The sequence below is a fragment of the Anabrus simplex genome, chromosome 3 (assembly GCF_040414725.1).
Source record: "Anabrus simplex isolate iqAnaSimp1 chromosome 3, ASM4041472v1, whole genome shotgun sequence".
NCBI lineage: Eukaryota > Metazoa > Arthropoda > Insecta > Orthoptera > Tettigoniidae > Anabrus > Anabrus simplex.
The window spans coordinates 199436352-199458958 of record NC_090267.1 but is presented as its reverse complement, the minus strand read 5'-3'; the positions used below and the strand labels follow the sequence as shown (position 1 = coordinate 199458958).

Sequence of the window (22607 nt, the reverse complement as noted above, 5' to 3'; positions counted from 1 at the left end):
AAGGACTTAATGGTAACAGTTTACCTGTGAGCAGCCTCAAGTTCATGTTCACTGAGTAGTGTTGCACTTCAATCAATCAATCAATCAATCAATACTGATCTGCATTTAGGGCAGTCGCCCAGGTGGCAGATTCCCTATCTGTTGTTTTTCTAGCCTTTTCCTAAATGATTTCAAAGAAATTAGAAATTTATTGAACATCTCCCTTGGTAAGTTATTCCAATCCCTAAATCCCCTTCCTATAAATTAATATTTGCCCCAGTTTGTCCTCTTGAATTCCAACTTTATCATCATATTGTGATCTTTCCTAGTTTTATAAACGCCACTCAAACTTATTCCTCTACTAATGTCATTCCACGCCATCTCTCCGCTGACAGCTCAGAACATACCACTTAGTCGAGCAGCTCTCCTTCTTTCTCTCAATTCTACCCAGCCCAAACTTTGCAACATTTTTGTAACGCTACTCTTTTGTCGGAAATCACCCAGAACAAATCGAGCTGCGTTTCTTTGGATTTTTCCAGTTCTTGAATCAGGTAATCCTGGTGAGGGTCCCATACACTGGAACCATACTCTAGTTGGGGTCTTACCAGAGACTTATATGCCCTCTCCTTTACATCCTTACTACAACCCCTAAACACCCTCATAATCATGTGCAGAGATCTGTACCCTTTATTTACAATCCCAATTATGTGATTACCCCAAAAGAAGATCTTTCCTTATATTAACACCTAGATACTTACAATGATCCCTAAAAGGAACTTTCACCCCATCAACACAGTAATTAAAACTGAGAGGAATTTTCCTATTTGTGAAACTCACAACCTGACTTTTAACCCCGTTTATCAACATACCATTGCCTGCTGTCCATCTCACAACATTTTCGAGGTCACGTTGCAGTTGCTCACAATCTTGTAACTTATTTATTACTCTATAGAGAATAATATCATCCGCAAAAAGCCTTACCTCTGATTCCACTCCTTTACTCATATCATTTATATGTATAAGAAAACATAAAGGTCCGATAATACTGCCTTGAGGAATTCCCCTCTTATTTATCACAGGGTCAGATAAAGCTTCACCTACTCTAATTCTCTGAGATCTATTACCTAGAAATATAGCAACCCATTCAGTCACTCTTTTGTCTAGTCCAACTGCACTCATTTTTGCCAGTAGTCTCTCATGATCCACCCTATCAAATGCTTTAGACAGGTCAATCGCGATACAGTCCATTTGACCTCCTGAATCCAAGATATCTGCTATATCTTGCTGGAATCCTACAAGTTGAGCTTCAGTGGAATCCGTGTCAGTGCTACTCTTTCCCGCTCTGTACACTCCAAATATATCAAGTTGCCTATTATCTTTAGAAATGAGCTTTACACCTAGAATTTCATGTGTGTAATCTTTAACTTTTTCATAGCATACAAATTCTTCTTTCACCAGAATGAATACTCCCCCTCCCACCATTCCTATCCTATCTCTACGATACACACTCCAGTCCCGTGAGAAAATTTCTGCATCCATTATATCATTTCTCAGCCATGATTCAACTCCCATTACAATACTTAATTATATTCCTTTCTTTACAATACTTCTACAGTTCAACACTAACAATTGTATGTCATCCCTACTTGATTTCCAGTTCCCTGTTCCCTTAGCACCGCTCTCTAGGCCACCCCATTTCCCTGAATGTACCTCCCTATTACCCTTCCAAACAAATTTCCTAACTTATACGTATCACTCATGGGCGCCCGCAGGATCTTTTCCAAGGGGGGGCACATTAACAATTTTCTTGAATATAAATACCAATATAACGTCAGCAACATTAAATTGTTTACAGAAATTTGCGAATATAACAGATGCTAGATGACTGTCAGTAAGTTCAGTTTATGAAATAATCTGGTATGATATTAAACAATTGAACATCATCTTTTTTAGAATTCCAGGGGGGGGGAAAGCGCCCCCCCTTGCCCCCCCTTGCCCCCCCTTGCGGGTGCCCATGGTATCACTGCAGTTTAAGTGAAGGCCATCTGAGCGCAGATCCCTATCTCCTACCCACCCATTAGGAACTAGAAATTTCACTCCTAGTGTCCCACATACCCACTCCATAGTCTCATTTAAATTCCCAATCACCCTCCAGTCAGTATCCCTCCTACACAGTATTCCACTAATAACAATCTCCGCTTTCTTAAACTTCACCCTTGCTGCATTTACCAGATCCTACACATTTCCAACTATGTTGGTACTTATATCAGCTTGCCTTACGTTGTTGGTATCAACAGAGATGGCACCTGAGCAGAGCTTTCACTACTCTTATGAGATGCTCCCACAATCCCTCCCACCAGGCAGCTGTGGAAGAGATGAACTTTCATGTGATCTCTTTCAACGAGATCTCATTTTTAACTTTTTCTCAGAAAATTTCCTTCAATGCATTAAATGCTCCTGTAAAACTTGTCCCATTCTCTGTATAGACCACAGGAATATGTCCACGTCAAGCAATGAAACATCAGAGAGATGAAAAGCAAGCACTGGTACTCATGGAATCAACCAGTTCCAAGTGGATTGCTCTGTATACTGCAAATGTGAAAAGAGCAATCCAGCATTTCCCTCCAAACCTGATAGTCCATGGCAGTCACATTAAACATTTTAGCATCTCTTCTTTGGTCATAGGGATGTGGCACAAAAGGTATCTGTATAGGTTTAATGTTGTGTCATCTGTATGGGACATATTTTCCTATCATCATTCTGACTGTGGGCTCATCAGTTGGATTGCCACACCTTTCTAAGTTGCTGGTGGCTAATGCGCTGTTGAGACACCTCAGCAAGCCTCCTATGTAGGACAATGCAGTGACGGTGCACTAGAGGAAACACATACCTCCATTTCTATAAATGCCTGCCTTTGGCTATTATATCAGAACTCTAATTGCCAGAAGGAAACCATAAGTTAACTTCATAAATTGAAAAATGTTTAAAACTTTCAAACTCTTTAGGCCTTTTCAATTGTGAAATTTCCAGCATCATTGCTGTGAAAACTGCTATCCTCCTCCTTTCTGTGTCCAGTTCAGGTGAGACAGACTATTGAGATTGTGGCAAGCTTTGTTTTCCTAATCTGAACCAATCAGGTCTGAGCCACCACTGACACTTAAGAAGTCTTCTCCTCCACATTTTCTTGATGGAAGATATTCAGGGTTAATGTACTCTGAAGATGTGTCAAGGAGGCTCCTCAATGAGTTTTGAAGCCTGCCCTTCTGATGAAACTGGGAAGCACAAATTATCTTCAGTATCTCTCCATTCATGATTCAGTCTATCCATCTTACCTTCAGCATTGTCCGGCTCTATGGCTAAATGTTTAGTGTGCTGGCCTTTGGTTACAGGGGTCCCGGGTTCAATTCCCATCAGGGTTGGGCATTTTAACCATCATTGTTTAATTTCCCTGGCACAGGGGCTGGGTGTAGGTGTTGTCTTCATCATAACTTCATCCTCATCACGACGTGCAGGTCGCCTACGGGAGTCAAATAAAAAGTCCTGCACCTGGCGAGCCGAATCCCGCCTGGGATATCCTGGCACTAAAAGCCATACAACAAAGCCATACAACATTTCATTTTAGCTTCAGCATTCTTCTGTTACACCGTATTTCAAAAGCTTCTATTTGCTTCTCTTCTGAGCTAAATATTGTCCATATTCATTTCCGTACAATGTCACGCTCCAGATGAAAGTCTTCAAACACAATTTTTAAATTCCTAAACCAGTGTTTGAAGTAGCAAATTTCTTTTCTTAAGAAAGGCCTTATTCACACGTTCCTAGTGTGCAGTTTATGCCCTCCTTACTTCTTCTATTATTAGTTATTCTACTATCTAAGTAACAATATTCATCTACTTCCACGACTTCATTTCCTAATGTAATACAGTATTTCCTGCATCACCTGACTTCATTTGACTGCACTTCATGAGGAATCCATCATGGTTCATCATCATCATCTTAGATGGACAAGGCATGCACATCCTATAAGGAATGCTAGGCTTGCTTAGCAAATCGTTTATGGTGAACTTTGTTCTGGCACAAGACCCCAAGGCGCCATTTTGAGATGTTATAAAGACCAGCTTAATCAAACCATGAAGCTGAAAAATATAAATCATCAAAGGTGGGATGTACTTGCTGAGGATCACTTATTTGACACTGAACCATTTCTGCCGGTGTTTAATTGTTTGAACAAAAAAGTTACTGAAAGGAACAGTTTAAACCACGAGCATGCAAACTCATGAAAAATACTACATGTACTTGTTTGTGCCGCCCAGTATATACTTCTTATAAAATTCGTTAGTTTACACAATTATTATTATTTGTACGTGTTTTGAGAGATGACCCACTTTCTTCATCAGTGAACTTGACATCATAAAACAAGATTCCTCATATTATAAGATCTATTAACGTAAACTTACAGTATAAACGTAACTAGTTAAAATCTTAAAAAATCATAAAAATATTAATTGTTTTATTTTGAGTTAATCAACAAGATCAATGATGGTTTTTTATACAAATAGATACAAACATAACAAATATTAATGCTACTTAGGTAAGCATTTTTAAGGTAACTTTGTATTGTGTGTGTGTTAAATAATATTTTTAAGAATATTTTGTTTGATAACTTCACTTCACACAAACACTGTGGAGAGGTTTGGAGTTGAAACCAGGCTTTTGGCAAGCAAGCTAATGATTAGAAATTGTATAGGGTACCACCACCTCTCCTACCCTGCCAGCCAAAATTCTGATGGTAAGTACCCAAAGAGGCTAACCACTCTGTCAGACTGCAGATACTTAACATCTGTATATATAAAATAAGAGTTTTGTCTGTACATTGCTCAGAATTTTAAAAGGATGGTATTTCTGTATCGGTCATGTCCACTGTAACAAGGAAATGCACTTTTTACTTTTCCATAATTTCTGTCTGTCTGTCTGTCTGTATGTATGTATGTATGCCCATGCATCACGAGAAAACAGCTGAAGAAAATTTAATGAAAATCGGTATGTGAAGTCGGGGAATGAGCCACTACAATCTAAGCTATACAGTACATCATTTTACTCACGCTGAGTGAAATGGTAGTTTAGGGGAAGGCCTAACATTTAATTCTCAGATATTTATATTATTAGTGGTCCTATCAATAAATACTACATAACTAAAGTCATATAGAATTAAATTTCCAGTCATTTATGTCATACATTGTTACCACATCGGCTTTGATAACACACATATTCATGAGTTTGTATTTTTGTTGCCAAGTCCATATCAACGCTGAGCCACGAGAAAATGGGACAACAGAATTTAATGAAAGTCAGTACATAGAGTTGGGGAGTAAGAAACTACAGTCTAAACTATAAACAGTTTTATTCGCCCTGTATGAAATTGTCGTTTAGGGAAAGGTGCCTAAAATTTAATTTTTAAATACCTATGTTATTGGTCCTATCAAAAAGTACTACATAAAAAAGTTATAGAGAATACAATTTCCGACCATTTATGTTTTATTCAATTTTACCATACCGACTATGATAAGAGTGGTATTTCAGAGTCAGAAGAAAACTAAATGTGAAGGCCTACAATACTGAAAGCGCGTAACATTGATCAACAATAACATTACATTGACCATTGTTTGTTGAGGTGGGCTTTGTGTCTTCTCTTGCTACTCATCTTAGTTAAGATTACTACTGTGTACATAGTATTTTTTTAAAATTTGCCTTAGCCGCACCGACACAGATAGGTCTTATGGTGACGATGGGTTAGGAAAGGGCTAGGAGTGTGAAGGAAGCGGCCTTGGCCGTAATTAAGATACAGCCCCAGCATTTGCCTGGTGTGAAAATGGGAAACCACAGAATACCATCTTCAGGGTTGCTGACAGTGGGGTTCGAATCCACCGGATGCAAGCTCACAGCTGCGCGCCCCTAACCACCCGGCCAACTCGCCCAGCTGTACCGAGTGTAACAGCTTGGCTGAATATTGGCGGGAAGTAGCTGGGGAGTTACATAACTTTCTTCTTTAGCATACTACTTCTCTGGCTCATAAATTTTCTGATACTACTGGTACTTAACACACAGGTTCATCATAGCATTCAAGCTATTAAATCCCTACTCTGAGGCACGATTGGAATGAGCAGTTCGCATATTTAAGAGAATTATGGCAGAGGAGTGTTCACGGCTGTCTGCGGCCTGGTCATTCCAGCTCTGGAACTTTGAACTGTTCGATCGGCACCGTAGTAGGCCTACTGTTCGTTAAAAGTGTGAAAATGTGCAGTTTTTCATTTGATCGAGTATTCTGTATGATGACATTGTCCAGCTCTATGACTAAATGGATAGTGTGTTAGCCTTTGGTCCAGAGGTCCCAGGTTTGATTCCCGGCCGGGTCGGAGATTTTAACCTTAAGTGGTAAATTCCCTTGGCTCGCGGACTGGGTGTTCGTGCTGTCCCCAACATCCCTGCAACTGACACACCACACATAACACTATCCTCCACCACAATAACACGCAGTTACCTACACATGACAGATACCGCCCACCAACATCGGAGGGTCTGCCTTATAAAAGCTGCACCTGGCTTGATATAGCCACACGAAATTATTATTATTATTGTTATAATAACGCTACTTTCCTACTGATGTTTTTGTAATGGCCTTTGTTTACTTTACTTCAGTTAGTAGGAAAACCACAAGGTCTGTCTTTCTGAGAATCCCGTAGCAAAGCACGGGTACATCAGCTAGTCTTAACTATTATGGTCACCAAGCAGGATATTGTTACATTTAACTTGATCTACTTAATTTATGCCAGAGAGATGTATTCTGTGCCAGGATCCTTGTGGTTATGCCTCTCATGTGGGTTATTACCCCTTCAATAAGTCAGGCTGGTAAGGGCTTCCTGACATCCTCCAGACTTGCTGACTTTCCTCCAGAGAATTCACCCTTAGCCTAAGCACAAAGCAGTGGATGTTGATTCTTCTGCCTCCTCAACCATTGGACATTTAGATATGTCATCTGGCTTCAGTGCTGTTGGACCAGTTGTCCAATTTAATTCAAATTAGTTTCATCAAAAAAGGCAGCTTAGCAAAGGTGTGCATGGTTCACCTGGAAAAAACATGGGCATCATTTCAATAAAGAGTTTAAGAATCTCTAAAAATGAAACTTTCACTTCTGGAAAGGCATATAGCCTTGAGGTTCCTTCAGTCTACACTAGAATAAGTACTATATTAATTGCTGGGCTTAAAAAAAGGAGCCTTTCTTCCAGGGAGTTCAACCTTAGCCTTTGGGTGTATCCCTAACTATTGGTGGGGATGGACCAGTGCGGATATGCCACCACCCGTCGCGTAAATGCAGCCGTAAAACTCGCATTTAGATGATTTTTAAAATCAGTAATTTCAAAGAACTGCCATACACCGGACTATTTTCATGGCATTTGTGGTACAAATTTCTGTAAAAATTTATTTAAATCCCTTTAAATATTCTAAAAACATAAATACCATCTAAAAATTGAATGAAATATCAAACTATTACCACAATTATTATCTAATATATTTTACATTATCTACAAAACACAACAAGCGGAGGAAATATAGACGCAAATTCGAGTCCATTGTTGGATGTGCTCAGTTCCATTGTTGGACGAGCTTGTGAATGGTCAGCTGTTGAGAGTGCCCTTGCATTATCATAATGATAAAGTAGTTAAAACCTATTGAAATTGCTTAATTTTGTGTGTTTGTGATCCATTTACTGCTTTTTTTTATTGGTGTTTAGTACTTTTTTTTTTTTTTTACACTTTCTGTATTGATGTCTCTACTTTTACTGTTTAAATCACCTGATTATATCATTGTAAGTATTCAGAGTTTGTAGATCCGCCATTGAATATATTATTCATTGTACAATTCCTCTGTATGAGCCTTTGGCTCATTGGAATTAATTATTGAAATAAATATCTATCTATCTATCTACTTATTGGTAGAGGCCTGCGCTGGTATACAAAATATCATCCGCAATTTGCACTTCCTTCATCCGCACCCGCATCTGCATCCACAAATGCTTATCCATGGATAGTGTAAATATTTAACTATAGTATATTAAACCCAAGGTATTTAAAAGGATAGATCTGTTAACATAATACAATAGGCCTGATACCTGGCACCAGGACCCCTACAGTCACAGGTTTATGAGGGATATTCTCTTGGGGTTGGTGGTCGTGGCCTATACTAGGAACTGTCTTGCCATTTGCCTTAGTGCAGGAGAATGGAAAACCATGGAAAACCATTCTCAGGACAGCCGATGTTTGAGGTCAGCTGTAAGGTCCAGCCCTGTCCCGTCTCCTGAATGCAGAGGCGTAGAGTCACGGTAGAGCCATTGCCACCCCTCGTCTGCTCAGTTGGCCGGTCAGAGTGCAGAGCTATTGGACAACGGATCAGCCGTTGGCACTTATAGGCCGAGACACACTCAGCTTTATGGCCTCAAGGCTCTTTATACATCAGCATTCTCCCAAACTACTATCAAGGGTCACAAAAATAATAGTGTACCTGAGTGAAAATCAATAAACTTCATTATTTAGAAATTATTGGCAAAATCATCTGCATTGCCATACAGTTTGTATCCGCCAAGACACTAACTTCATGGATAACTGGTTCGATAGAAGGCAGTTCAGGTTTAGGAAAGGTTATTCCACTGAACCTCAACTTGTAGGATTACAGCAAGGTATAGCAGATATCTTGGATTCAGGAGGTCAAGTGGACTGTATTGTGATTGACCTTTCCAAATCATTTAATAGGGTGGATTATGGGAGACTACAGGCAAAAATGAGTGAAATTGGACTAGACACAAGAGAGACTAATTGGGTTGCTATATTTCTAGAAAATAGATCTCAGAGTACTAGAGTAGGCCTATAATAATTAAGAGAGGAATTACTCAAGGCAGTATTATTGGACCTTTATGTTTTCTTATATATATAATTGACATGAGTAAAGAAGTGGAATCAGAGATAAGGCTTTTGCAGATGATGTTATTCTGTATAGAGTAATAAATACCATAACAAGATTGTGAGCAACTGCAAAATGACCTTGATAATGTTGTGAGAAGGACAGCAGGCAATTGTATGATGACCTGGGGTTAAAAGTCAGGTTGTGAGTTTCACAAATAGGAAAAGTCCTCTCAGTTTTAGTTACAGCATTGATGGGGTGAAAGTTCCTTATCACTGCATTGGGGTAATCACATAAATGGGATTGTAAATTAAGGTTACAGATCTCTGCAAATGGTTATGAGGGTGTTTAGTTGTTGTTGTAAGGATGTAAAGAGAGGGCATATAAGTGTCTGGTAAGACCCTAACTAGAGTATGGTCCAGTGTATGGGAGCTGGACCAGGTTTACATGGAAAGAATTCAAAGAAAAGCAGCTGAATTTGTTCTGGGTAATTTCCGACAAAAGAGTAGTGTTACAAAAATGGTGCAAAGTTTGGGTTGGGAAGACTTGGGAGAAGGGAGACAAGCTGCTCGACTAAGTGGTATGTTTTCAGCTGTCACTGGAGAGATGGCGTCGAATAATAGTAGTAGAAGAATAAGTTTGAGTGGTGTCTTTAAAATTAGAAAAGATCACAGTATGAAGATAAAGTTGGAATTCAAGGGGACAAACTGGGGCAAGTATTCATTTATAGGAAGAGGAGTTAGGCATTTGAATAACTTACCAAGGGAGATGTTCAATAACTTTTCAATTTCTTTGAAATCATATAAGAATAGGCTAGGAAAACAACAGATAGGGAATCTGCCACCTGGCCGACTTTCCTAAATGCAGATCAGTAGAGATTGAGTGATTGAAAGTACAGATCAAATACAGGTACAGGTACAGACATGTGTCATGCGCTACACCTCCACGAGTACTTACAGTTGAAAGCGGAGTGATCGGTGGTGCACTCTACCACTACCACCAGATTACTCAGCGGTGTTACTTGCCCTGCTCCCACCCCTATCCCTAATCTTAAATATAAATACTGGTATAATTAAACATGGCAAGTACAGAGAACTTGAAACAGAGAGTTAAAGAATTAGACCCAAACTACTTTTTGTTCTGGACCTAAAAACAAAGGCCTTCTTCCAGGGAGCTCTTATTTGTTTGTTATTTTGTCACTTGTTTGTATTTCATTATAATGAAAGTAATAGTAAAAGCTAATTATTATTGTTAACTAGCCCATCATACCTTACCTAAGATGTCCTGTTGAGGCAGCCATTTGGCTATCATCACATTTGCTGGCTGACCAGGAAGGGAATCTGACTCCCATTTCCATATCACTCGTTGAGGTATTTCGGAAAATGCTTCCAAGATAGCAGCAATTTTAGTTTTTGATAGTCTGTCACTCCTTACATTGGATCCCATACTAAAGTAGATGACTCCTTCCTTGGCTTCATCTATAAATTGTTTAATTTTCTGCAGACATGGAATGAAACACAATTATTTAGGTAACTTAAATATATGGAACATTTCAATAGTGAAAAATTAATATAGAAAATGTGACATTAACTTAGGTAATACACTGACACATTACTTTTTGGCTTAATCTAGTTTTGAATGCTCCTGGAATGGACAAAATATACTGATTAACTACTTTAAAACATGTAACACTCTCTGTACACTTCAGTCAAGTATGAACATTTCTATGAACAGAACAAGGACAATTTCAAACTGTTTAGCTCCACCATCAGCTGTTGGAGTTAGCCTAGGTGTCACTGAAGGGGCATTATAGGAATATGAAGAGTGAAGTACTTTCCTGTTGCTTTCCTCATTGAGCCAGAAGATGATAATACATATCATTCTGCTGAGCTCACTGAAGTGCACACATCAGCCAATCCTATGGGTGACACTTTCACACCATTCTTAACAGGGACTGGCTGAATAAGGAATGACATTACTAGCATTACTCAAACCTCAGTCACTCCTTATTGTCAAAGTCAGGGATGAGACTGAGACAGGTCAATTAATGCAACAATTTTCTTATTACCCATACCAGAAGAGAGGAACAGATATGGACTTATAATTCATAATCTCTGACTACTACTCATAATTCATAACCAAAACATGTAGTTCACATGAGGTACTGTTCATCACTTGAATGCCACATTTTCTAGATGGATACCATCTCCAAGAGTTTTCTCTGGCTCTTGTAGTCATACTCTCCATATTGGCTGGAATGTCCACTATTGTCAGGAGGAAATTTTCTTCAAGTTCAGCAATCACTTTGAGTCTTGTGATGTACATACTTTCCTCTAAGTAAACCTACGGAAAGTATTAGGTCTGATGATCTGGATGGCCAACTGAATCATCAAATGTGGACACGAGTTGCCAGGGAATAATTGTCCAAATGTTGTCATTGGCATTAATGTTATAATCTTTAAAAGTACCAAAAGACAGAAAGGAGCTCTACCCAAATAGCACAAGAAGGTACTGGCTGATAGGCTCAAGAAATACTGGGAGGATGTCAAAGCTGTGAGAAGAACAAGATCTAGATACTGAAATGAAATTGGTTATTATCATGCAGTCCATAGAGGCTAAACTTGATACCACTAGTGTATACAGTGCACTATGTCTTCTGTTATATGCCAGATGAGATTTGTTACTTTCATTGTCCTGTCTTAGTCTCATTCTTGGCTTTGACACTATGAAAGTGACTCAGGTATGGGCGATGCTATTAATGCCATTGCAGCCAGTCCCTGTTGAGAATTGTGTGAAAATGTTACTCATAAGGTCAATTATTGGTGCATGCATTTCTGTCACCTTGGCAGATTGATAAGTAACAGCAATGGCTGTCTCAGTGAGGAAAGCAATGGGAAACTACCTCATTCCTCTACGGTGATGCCTAGGCCATGTATGACATCTGATGGCAGTGACTGTTGAGGATCAAACCAGCCTTTGGAATTAATAATCAACATACATGCATATGTTCATACGTACGTACGTACGTACATACATGCAAATAATAAAAAAAATCTTTTCATGCTTATAATCTTCTTTAAAGATACCATGACGAAGCACCTATTTATTAGCTTATTTTTAAAGGATGTATTTATTAAATTGCATTTTGAAAATGATAGGTAACTACTTTGTATAATTAGTTAGCGTAGTGGTTCTTGGTCTATCAGACAGTGTAACGTCATGCACTATAAAGCAATAAATTAATGTGCCACTTTAGTGTGTGAGTTTGTTAACGCTCTTAATGCTTCCTAAGCATGAAGTATGGAAAAGTGCTGTCCATTGTCACACAAACAGGTTATTCAAATTCAAGAAAAGGTAGTTAGATCCATACTTTGAACTAGCTTTTGCCTGTGGCTTTGCACCACACGGAAAAGTAATTATGTGCCAGTTATAGAACTGACAAACACTGGAATCTTTTGTCAAAATGAATTTAATATTTTTTTCAGTATAGTAGTAATTTTGTAACTTAATAGCTTCTGTTGATTTGTTGGTAGAAGTGAGAATACCAAAGCAAAACTTCTGTTGTTAACAAGAAACCATCAAAGTGAACTTTCTGGTCACATGGTGATGTGTGAGTGGTGACTGATGAGACATGCATGGTATCTGTTGCCCATGAGAGATGTCCCCAAACTCTTTGTTGTTTCTCTATGGTGAAGGGATGATATTTACGAAGTTAAACATGTAATTTCTCAGCTCCTACTTTACAGACTGAGATAAAACAAGGTGCAGAAATTCTTAATATTGCTGCTGGTACTTTCAATATTATCAAGTTTGATTAAAAATGGATTAGTAGGTTTTGTGTTTATTCAATTCAAACAGAATGATGGATTATATGTGCACATTGTGTTCAGCTTACTATCAACACTTTCAAAATCACGGAAAAACAAATATACGAGCAGATGCTATATTCTAGTACTGTACGATTAGGCTGACCAGACGTCCTCCTTTTGCAATGTGTGTCCTCCTGAAATTTGCGAGTACAGTACGATGCCCAAATATCTTCCTCTGCAGACTGTAAACTTCATACTTCCCTCTTTTTCATAACACATCAAAAGAATGAGACCTATTCTGTATATTCACTGCTAGTCTGTACAAATCACCAACTGATTGTGTTAAACGGTGGTGGTGGTGATTATTATTTAAGGAGGAAGTACAACTGGGCAACTATCTGTTATTAACACTGGAACTGAGAAGGAAAATGGAAGAGATCCAAAATTTCAAAGAATGAAGGTATTGCCAAAAGAAAGGAAAGAGCCACAAAGAATGTAAGGAATGAAAGATTCCCTAGGCTTTGCAAACCTAATACCCTCAGGGTTGGAAAAGAACAAGAGCTGACCAAGGTAGGTTAAATAGGAAAGATGAAAGCAAAGAGCCTGACACAAGTCAGAGAAGCAATGCTGGACTCAGCTAGAGGACCCATTGGTGCCAACCCACACTTCCAAGATAAAAGCCCCTGGGTTGCCTTTGATGACTGGCAGGGGAAACTGTGGATGTATTCTACTGCCCACCCCCACCAACTTAGAGACTAAGAATTTTCACAAACTTAGGTTGGCAACACTTCCGCATGTCTCAAATTCTTTAGTTTTGTTTCCAACTTCCGTTACCATCAGTTTCGTTGGGTAGCTACCATGGCATGCTCATTACATGCAGTCTGTAACCATCAACAGTATTAAATGTGCATTTTTGCTAAACAAGAAAAAACAATATTTAAATAGGAAAGTAGGAAAATATTGATTAACAAAAAGACAAATTCGGACAGTGATGTCTCGTGTGAAATATGTAGGGGAAATTTCAGTGTTGGCACATGGTGATGCTACTTAGCATAACAAAACATTTGGCATTTTCATGCCATAAATCTGCTGAAATAAGTGTGAGTTCTTTGAAAGTGATCTCATTCTTTAAAAGTACTGCACTAACAACCAGAGATATTGAAATTTCTGTACGTGAGGGAGTTTGGGCCTATCAAATAATTAAAGAAAATCACATTGTCCGTGGAAATGGCTGCTCCTCAAAACAAATATTAGCGTGTTTCAAGCCAAAATGTTCATGCATCCATCCTAAATGCAAGGCTATTGTTTACAGAAGTGTTTGCACCTTTTACTATGCAAGAAGTATGGTAATGCAGCAATTAGGAGAGGCACATTGCTTTTTCAGCTTGGTTAGCCCTTTCAAGCCCAAATTATTATTTTGAATGGAATGTTGATGCCATTTGTTGATTTCTTTCATTTGACACCAAACTTATTATTATTTGCAAATTTTGTCACTGTATATACATTTAGGTAAAACTATAAGCATGTTCCCATTTGGAAACAATTTGATTGAACCGGTGGGGTTAGTTCTTATTAGTATTCATAAATGAGATATATAACTGTCGAATAGAAAAACAGCACTATGTTATTTTAATGTTAGTTTTGCAGAAAATACATGCACATTGTAACTAAATTACATGAAAAAATTTCTGAATTAAGAAATGACTGAACTTAGAGTAATAATGTAACATAAATTAATATTGAAACTTGCTACATTTCTATGGAAACAATATGATGAAAAGTCGAAAGATAATTCACATTTACCACATATCAAACTCACATTATTTTGCATTGTTCACAATATACAGATTTGAGTTCAAGTTATATTGGTTGCTTATTTTCTATTTAACAAAGCAAAAAAAGGAAAAGTACCACAATTTTATTTTTTTTGCAAATCAATCTTACTATTTTTTCTTTTTGTACTGCCTACATTGATATTGTTTCTTATTAATGACAACCAAATGGTTTTCATAATCAAAACTGATGAAATCCATGTCTCTCTTATCTGCAGCTCTCACAATGGTGAAAGGCACATAGAAGGTAGTTCTGTAGGTAGCTTAAAATACTATGGTGGTGAAAACACTCAACTTAATGAGCAGTTATTTGATGAGAAATGAAGGCATCGGCCTAAGAAAGACAAGGGCCACGAAGGGCATGAAAATGAAAGATACCCTAGGCATCCATGCGTAATACTGTTGGAGTCAGAAAAGAACAAGTGTTGACCATGGGAGGTTGGATGGGACAGAATAGGATAGGGTAGAAGAAAGTGAGGAGGCTGGCACAAGTAAGTGGAAGCAATGCCAGGATTCAGCTAAGGACCCAGTGCTCGCCAACCCATGCTCCCAAGTTCAGAGCCCCCCGGTGCACATTTTAGTTGCCTCTTAAGACAGGCAGGAGGTACCTTTGGTGTCATTCTACTGCTCTCACCCACAGGGGGATGACTATGACAAAGGAATTCATGAATTTAGATTAATTTAGACTTTTGTTGCTTAGTCCTTCTCAATGCTGACATGGAAATATTGTTCACTCATGTTAACTGGTGATGATTTTTGTCATGATTGTCTTAAGGTGTAAAAACGCATGGTCATCGGTACATATCAACAAGGAAAATTGTGAAGATGATTATAAAAATGAGAGAAAACCATAAAGGAATAATCACTTGGAAAATAAGACAAGAGGGATTCATGAAAGAAAGGGGGACTTCCTTTACATTAAATGTCTTAATATCACAGAGTTGGGAGAAAACTAAATATGAACGCGTACAAAATTGAAAGCTTTGATCAACAGTAGCATTACATTGACCGTTGTTTGTTGTGAAGTGCTTTCTCTTCAGCTGCCACTCATCTCCAATATATGGGATTACTGCTGCGTACCGAGTATAACAGCCTGCCTGAATATTGGCAGTAAGTAGCTGGGGAATTAAATAACTTTCTTCTTCAGCTTGCCATTCTTTTGGTTCACAAATTTTCTGATTCTACTGATAAGTAACACACTGGCTCATCACAGTATTCCAGCTATTTGATAGCTTCTCTGAGACATTGATTGGAATGAACAGTGTGCACACTTAACAGAATAATGGCAGAGGAGTGTTCATGGCTGTCTGCAGCCTGGTTATTCTAGCTTAGGAACTTTGGACTGTGCAGTTTTTCATTTGATCGAGTACAGCATTTCATATGATAACATTAATTTCAATCGCGACATTCCTACTGACGTTATTGTAATGACCTATGTTGATTTCAGTTGGGAGGATGTAAAAAGGCAGGTGGAGTGTGCCTGCCATTACAATGAAAACTGCCCAACTTGATTGTGACTGATAGTGTTGTAGGCAAGAGGGTCTGCCACTACAATGAAAATTCCCTAACCCAGTCTTCACATGAGAAAAGGCGTATGGCGACTTCCCCATCGTGTTTCTGGGGTAACGTTAAGAGCTATACAATTTAATACAATCTTACCCACAACGTGTACACTACTTTACCTAGAATTCTGTATACATTGTAGAATTCCATAGCAAAGCATGGGTACATCAGCTAGTATTGTATAATATTTAGGGTATGTAGCAAGATGTTTTAAGTACTGTCAGGATTCAAAAAAGAGCACTTAGAATTATCATGAATGTTGAAACTAGAGAATCTTCCAGACCTCTATTGAAGACTTTAAACATCCTCTCATTACTCTGCATCTATATCTTTGAAAGTATTCTGTTTTTTTTTTTTTAAAGAATCTAATGAATAAAGACAGTTCCCTAAAAATGAATATATGTATTCATGAGCATAACACAAGGCACAAATGAAACATTCATATCTTACATGCATAACACAAGTAGACTCTATATCGAAAAAGGAACATTTCACGTATGGATTATATTATACAATATACTACCACAGGACATCAAATTTGCCTCCAAAATAAAATAAAAAACACTTGAAAGATTATTAAAGGCATATCTAGCATACCATTGTATTTATTCTGTGGAGGAATATCTAAACAGGTCATAAAGTTTATTAAATGCTGTAATTACAAGATTAGATTATAAAATGAACATAGTGATTTGTTATACAGAATTCTTGTTCATAATGATTTATTTGTTGTGTATAACAATTTCTTTGTATCTACTACTACTACTGAACGTTTTCATTCCTCCCCCGAAGGGGGAGGCGGGCCTCTTAGACGGTGACGCCGTCTCTCAGGCTGGGAGATTTGTTACAGTGAAGGAGATGTTCGGAGAAGGTGAGGGGGTAGGCGGCCGTGGCCTATACTACGAACTGTCCCAGCATTTGCCTTAATACAGGAGAATGGAAAACCACAGAAAACCATTCTCAGGACAGCCGACGGGTGGCACCAGGCATGAAATCCGGCACTGTGTCCCAGACCCGTCTCCCGAACGCAGAGGCATAGAGCCATGGTAGAGCCGTTGCCAACTTTCCTCTGCTCGGTTGGCCGGTCAGAGTACAGAGCATATGGGACAACAACCCAGTCTGCATCTACTGATGCAGCCTCTTTGTATCATATAACTTTAAGACATATCCAATATCAAAATGTACTTTGTATACATGTATTTGATTTGATGGAAGAATAAATATACTATACTACTGTATATGTGTGAATTCAAGAAGATCGAGTTGATTTCTTTTGCTTCTCTCTGTCCATATGTGTAGCTGTCATGCATTGTTGACAGAGGCATTCAGAGGGAAGGAGAGCTATTGCCAATACCATTTTTTACCTCTTTCATTCACCCATACATTTACAATATTCTCATTTATTCTATCAACCCCTCCCATATAAGTATTCTACAATATGGCTCAGGAGGGTTTAATTATCAGAACATATTACTTGCTTGCCTGGCTGTATTATCTTTATCTGATAACTGGCACTGTACCAGCTTGAGTAGAAGCAAAGTTAACAATGTTATTATCATCATAACAGATCAGGGCGATGCCATTTCAGTTGCTGTTACTTGGTCAAATGACTCCTCTTGGTTTCTTCTTGAGAAGATGCTCATCAATTAGAGGGACAGTTTTAGATTGATGAGATCTAATCATACCTGTTGCTTTGAAACCTCTTTCCTTAAGGTTACGAACAATGTTTATGCTAGTCAAAAAGAAATGATCAAAGAAAATACTGTATTCTTTCTTTGGTCATTTTTCCATCATATACTCCAACTCCAGCATTAGGATACATAATCCAGCATTGTCTCCATATAGATATCTGCTTGCATGAGGTAACCCAGTCATGTGCATAGGCACCATGCATATGCTGTTTACTGTCATGCTGACTAAAATAAGTAATCATGGATTCAACCAAAAGCATATTCATTTCTCCAGGAAAATGCTCAAGCCTTTTTTATTCAAGAGTTTCCATAATGGGGCAACTTTAGTGTAATGGTTAGTCTTATCATGACCACTATTATCACTAAAGTGTAAATATCTCAAGATCTTTGAGAATCAGTTCCTGGACATTGCACCATTAATGGCCTTATTGTGTTAATCAGGACTCTATTTCCAGTATATTCTTTATTAAGGGAATGAACAATAATCACTAACCAGTAATATCACTAATCAGGTTTCAAGTTTCAGGTTTGGCTCACCCTTTTGATCAGTATGTTAGGGATTTGTATAATCATGAAACATGTCTATTGTGGTACTTTATCATCATAAAAGAGTTTAAAACCTCTACTGGTCCATCATTGCTCCCTTGGAGCCATTTAGGTTATTCATACTCTTGCTCCTGGTATGCTGGAGTATCTTCACTGATCCAGTGCAGTGTTTTCCTCTTCTTCATGGACAACTTCTTTGTTGTAGCCCTTTGTTGGATCTCAAAAGCAGGAACAGTACTAAGAGGAGATTAAGTAGAAGCTCAATTCACAAGGCATTGTTGGGGTAGAAATATCATTACTGACTTCATTACTGGATTTGAGGCAAGGAGATCCAATGTCTGCTGTCCTCTTCAATATTGCTTTAGAAACAGCTGTGCGTACCATCACTGCAAATCGTGAAAGGAACATATATCATAGACTAATTCAAATATTGGCATATGCAGATGATGTGGCCATTATTTCTTGTACAAAGAATGCCCTTCTTGAAACCTATGAAGAATTGGAGAGGGGAGCACAGCAAATTGTCCTGGTAGTGAATAACAACAAAACTAAGTTCCTAGTGAGTTCCAGATCTAGTCAACCTCCAAATGCACTTAGGTGTGGAGAAAAGTGTTTTGAAGGGGTACAGGAATTTAGATATCTAGGCTCTCTGATTACTTCACAAAATGAAACAAAAAAACAAAAAAGAACTCTAGACTGGCTGCAGGAAATCGATGCTATGCTGTCTTAATTCCAACATTAAGAAATAAACAAATATCCAGGAAAGCTAAGTTGACCATTTATAAGACTGTCATTAGACCAGTGGTTACATATGGAGCTGAGACCTGGGTATTAAATAAAACAGAAGAATATAGGTTAATGACATAGGAAAGAAAGGTATTGAGGAAGATTTTTGGGCCAGTTAAAACTGAACTGGGATGGTGTATTAGATCTAATCAGGAGCTTAGAGACCTGTACCAAGAGCAGGATATAGTATCTTTGATGAAGACTGCTAGAGTGCGTTGGCTAGGACATGTCCATCGAATGGAGACTACAAGAGAACCTAAGAAAGTGCTGGAGGGGCATCCAGGTGGAAGACGATGTAGAGGTAGACCAAGAAAGCGATGGATAGAAGAGGTGGAGGCTGATCTACGTACCATGGGAGTCCGGAGATGGAGGACCAAGGCAATCGACAGAGAGCTTTGGAAGAAGATTGTTGCAGAGACCAAGGTTCTGCAAGGACCGTAGCATCAAGGAGTAGGTAAGTAAGACTTCATCTGATGTGTTTATTTACCCCAATTCTGTGTCTACTGCTCCTCCTTCAGTGTCTTTTATATTGATGCTCAGCTCAGTGAGTACTGATCTGCATTTACAGCAGTCGCCCATGTGGCATGTAGTCTATCTGTTGTTTTCCTAGCCTTTTCTTAAATGATTGCAAAGAAATTGGAAATTTATTGAACATCTCCCTTGGTAAGTTATTCCTATCCCTAACAACCCTTCCTAAAAACAAATATTTGCCTCAATTTGTCCTCTTGAATTCCAACTTTATCTTTATATTGTGATCTTTCCTACTTTTATGGACACCACTCAAAATTATTCGTCTACTAATGTCATCCATGCTATCTCTCCATTGACAGCTTGGAACATACCAATACCACTTAGTCGAACAGTTTGTCTTCTTACACCCAAGTCTTCCCAGTGCAAACTTTGCAATATTTTTGTTAGAGATGGACGGTATTTAACGTAACAGTTAAGATAATAAGTGTTCCAGCCTGCTAATATTTTACCAGAATAACATGGTACTCAATTTACCCTGTTATATTTGTAACAGGTAGCAATTCTTCCTCAACCCTTCATTATTTCATTAGTCATTTTGTCATTCTACATTACTTGATAATTACTGAAGTTATTTTAGTTCATTACGATTTAGCACGATTGCGTTTCGTCATTTTATTCTGTGAAACACTGTTCCTCCGTAATGAATGTTCTGTCGAGATAACGGTCTTAGCTCTGCTGAACACTGTTCCATCTCAACGAGAGTTCTGTTGAGGTAACACTGATAGCGTGCTTCCTAATATGTTCCATTGTGTTATTCTGTGGAGCAGTGTTCTATCGGAATGAATGTTCTGTCGCGATAACAGCCTCAGCTCTGTGGAACACTGTTCCACCACAACCGAGTATTTCGGCCAGGTAACAGTCACAGCATTGTAATTCCTGAAGTGTATCGTTATTCTGTGAAGTTGTAATGTTTCGAAAGATCTCTGTTCAGATTTACAATGCCTAAAAGATCAAACACAGGTTAGCCTATATGAAGACTTTGTATGATATTTGTGATCAACTAATTTCAAAAATTCCAAAATAAATATGAGAGCCCATTCAAACTCAGCCTCTTTAATTTCTACTGGCACTCAGAATATAACGAATAGTAGTGGTGATTGGGAATTAGAATTGGGAGGAGGAGAAAAAACTATTACAGACAAGAAGTAACCAGGTTTATCTATATATATAAAGTAGCTTGTCCTGACTGACTGACTGACTGACTGACTGATTCATCATCGCCGAGCCAAAACTACCGGACATAAAGAAATGAAATTTTGGGGATATATTCATATTAAGATGTAGGTGCTCGCTAAGAGAGGATTTTTGGATATTCCGTCGCTAAGGGGGTGAAAAGGGGGGTGAAATTTTAAAATGAGTGTGTCTATATCTCAAAACTTTAAAAGTTTACAGATGTGAAAATTGGTATTTAGAATCTTCTTTAAAAATAAGGAAACACGAATTTTTTTGTTTTCAGACAATCCCAATAGGAGGGGTGAAAAAGGGTGAAAAAGCGGTTGAATGCCTTTAATCAGGATACACTACTTATATCTCAGAAACTGAAGATATTACAGACCTCAAAATTGGTACTTTTGATCGCTGTGAAAAATAAAGAAACACATATGTTTTTGTTTTTGGAAAATCCAATTAATGCGAGGGTGAAAGGGGGGTGAATTTTTAAAATGAGTGCATCTATATCTCAAAAGTTTTAAATTTTAGAGATGTAAAAATTGGTATTTAGAATCTTCATTAAAAATAAAGGAACACGTATTTTTTTGTTTTCGGAAAATCGCAATTGGAGGGGTGAAAAGGGGTGAAAAATGGGTTGAATGCCTTTAAATAGAATACATATATCTCAGAAACTGAAGATATTACAGACCTCAAAATTGGTACTTTTGATCGCTTTCAAAAATAAAGAAACACATATTTTTTTGTTTTTGGAAAATCCAATTAATGCGAGGGTGAAAAGGGGGGTGAATTTTTAAAATGAGTGCATCTATATCTCAAAAGTTTTAAAGTTGGAAATGTAAAAATTGGTATTTAGAATCTTCATTAAAAATAAAGGAACACGTATTTTTTTGTTTTCAGAAAATCCCAATAGGAGGGGTGAAAAATGGGTTGAATGCCTTTAAAGAGAATACTTATATCTTAGAAACTGAATGTATTACAGACCTGAAAATTGGTATTTGGGATCTACTTTAAAAATAAAGAAACAGGTATTTTTTCGTTTAGGGAAAATCCAAATAATGGGGGATGAAAAGGGGGATGAAATTTTTAAAATGAGTGTATCTATATCTCAAAACTTTTAAAGTTTATAGATGTAAAATTTGGTATTTAGAAATCTCCTTTAAAAATAGAGAAACACGTACTTTATTGTTTTCGGAAAATCCTAATAGGAAGGGTGAAAAAGGGTGAAAAATAGGTTGAATGCCTTTAATGAGGCTACTTATATTTCAGAACCTGAAGATATTACAGACCTGAAAATTGGTATTTGGGATCTACTTTAAAAATAAAGAAACAGGTATTTTTTCGTTTTTGGAAAATCCAAATAATGGGGGTTGAAAAGGGGGGGGGGGTGAATTTTTAAAATGAGTGTGTCTACATCTTAAAACTTTAAACGTTTACAGATGTAAAAATTGGTGTTTAGAATCTCCCTTAAAAATAAAGGAACAGGTATTTCTTTGTTTTCTCTAAATCCCAATTAGAGGGGTGTAAAAGGGTGAATAATGGGTTGAATGCCTGTAATGAGGATACATATATCTCCGAAACTGAAGATATTACAGAACTTAAAATTTGTAAATGGGATCTCCTTTAAAAATATAGAAACAAGTATAGTTTTGCTTTTGGAAAATTCAATTAATGGCGGTTAAACAGGAGTGGCGAAATGGGGTAAATTTTTTGAAAGACTATATCTACAGAATATCTGAGAAGCGTAAAATGTT

The 22607-nt window shown here is 37.8% G+C and overlaps 1 protein-coding gene across 2 annotated transcripts in view; it reads right to left on the bottom strand.

Annotated features, from left to right (window-relative positions):
* The window catches only part of LOC136866144 (UDP-glycosyltransferase UGT5), a 165672-nt gene that overhangs the window by 37569 nt on the left and 105496 nt on the right, over positions 1 to 22607 (bottom strand). For both annotated transcript variants that reach the window (XM_068226636.1, XM_068226635.1), the window contains exon 5: positions 10203 to 10425. In XM_068226636.1, the coding sequence (XP_068082737.1) occupies positions 10203 to 10425 (223 nt within the window). The remainder of the gene's footprint in view (positions 1 to 10202; positions 10426 to 22607) is intronic.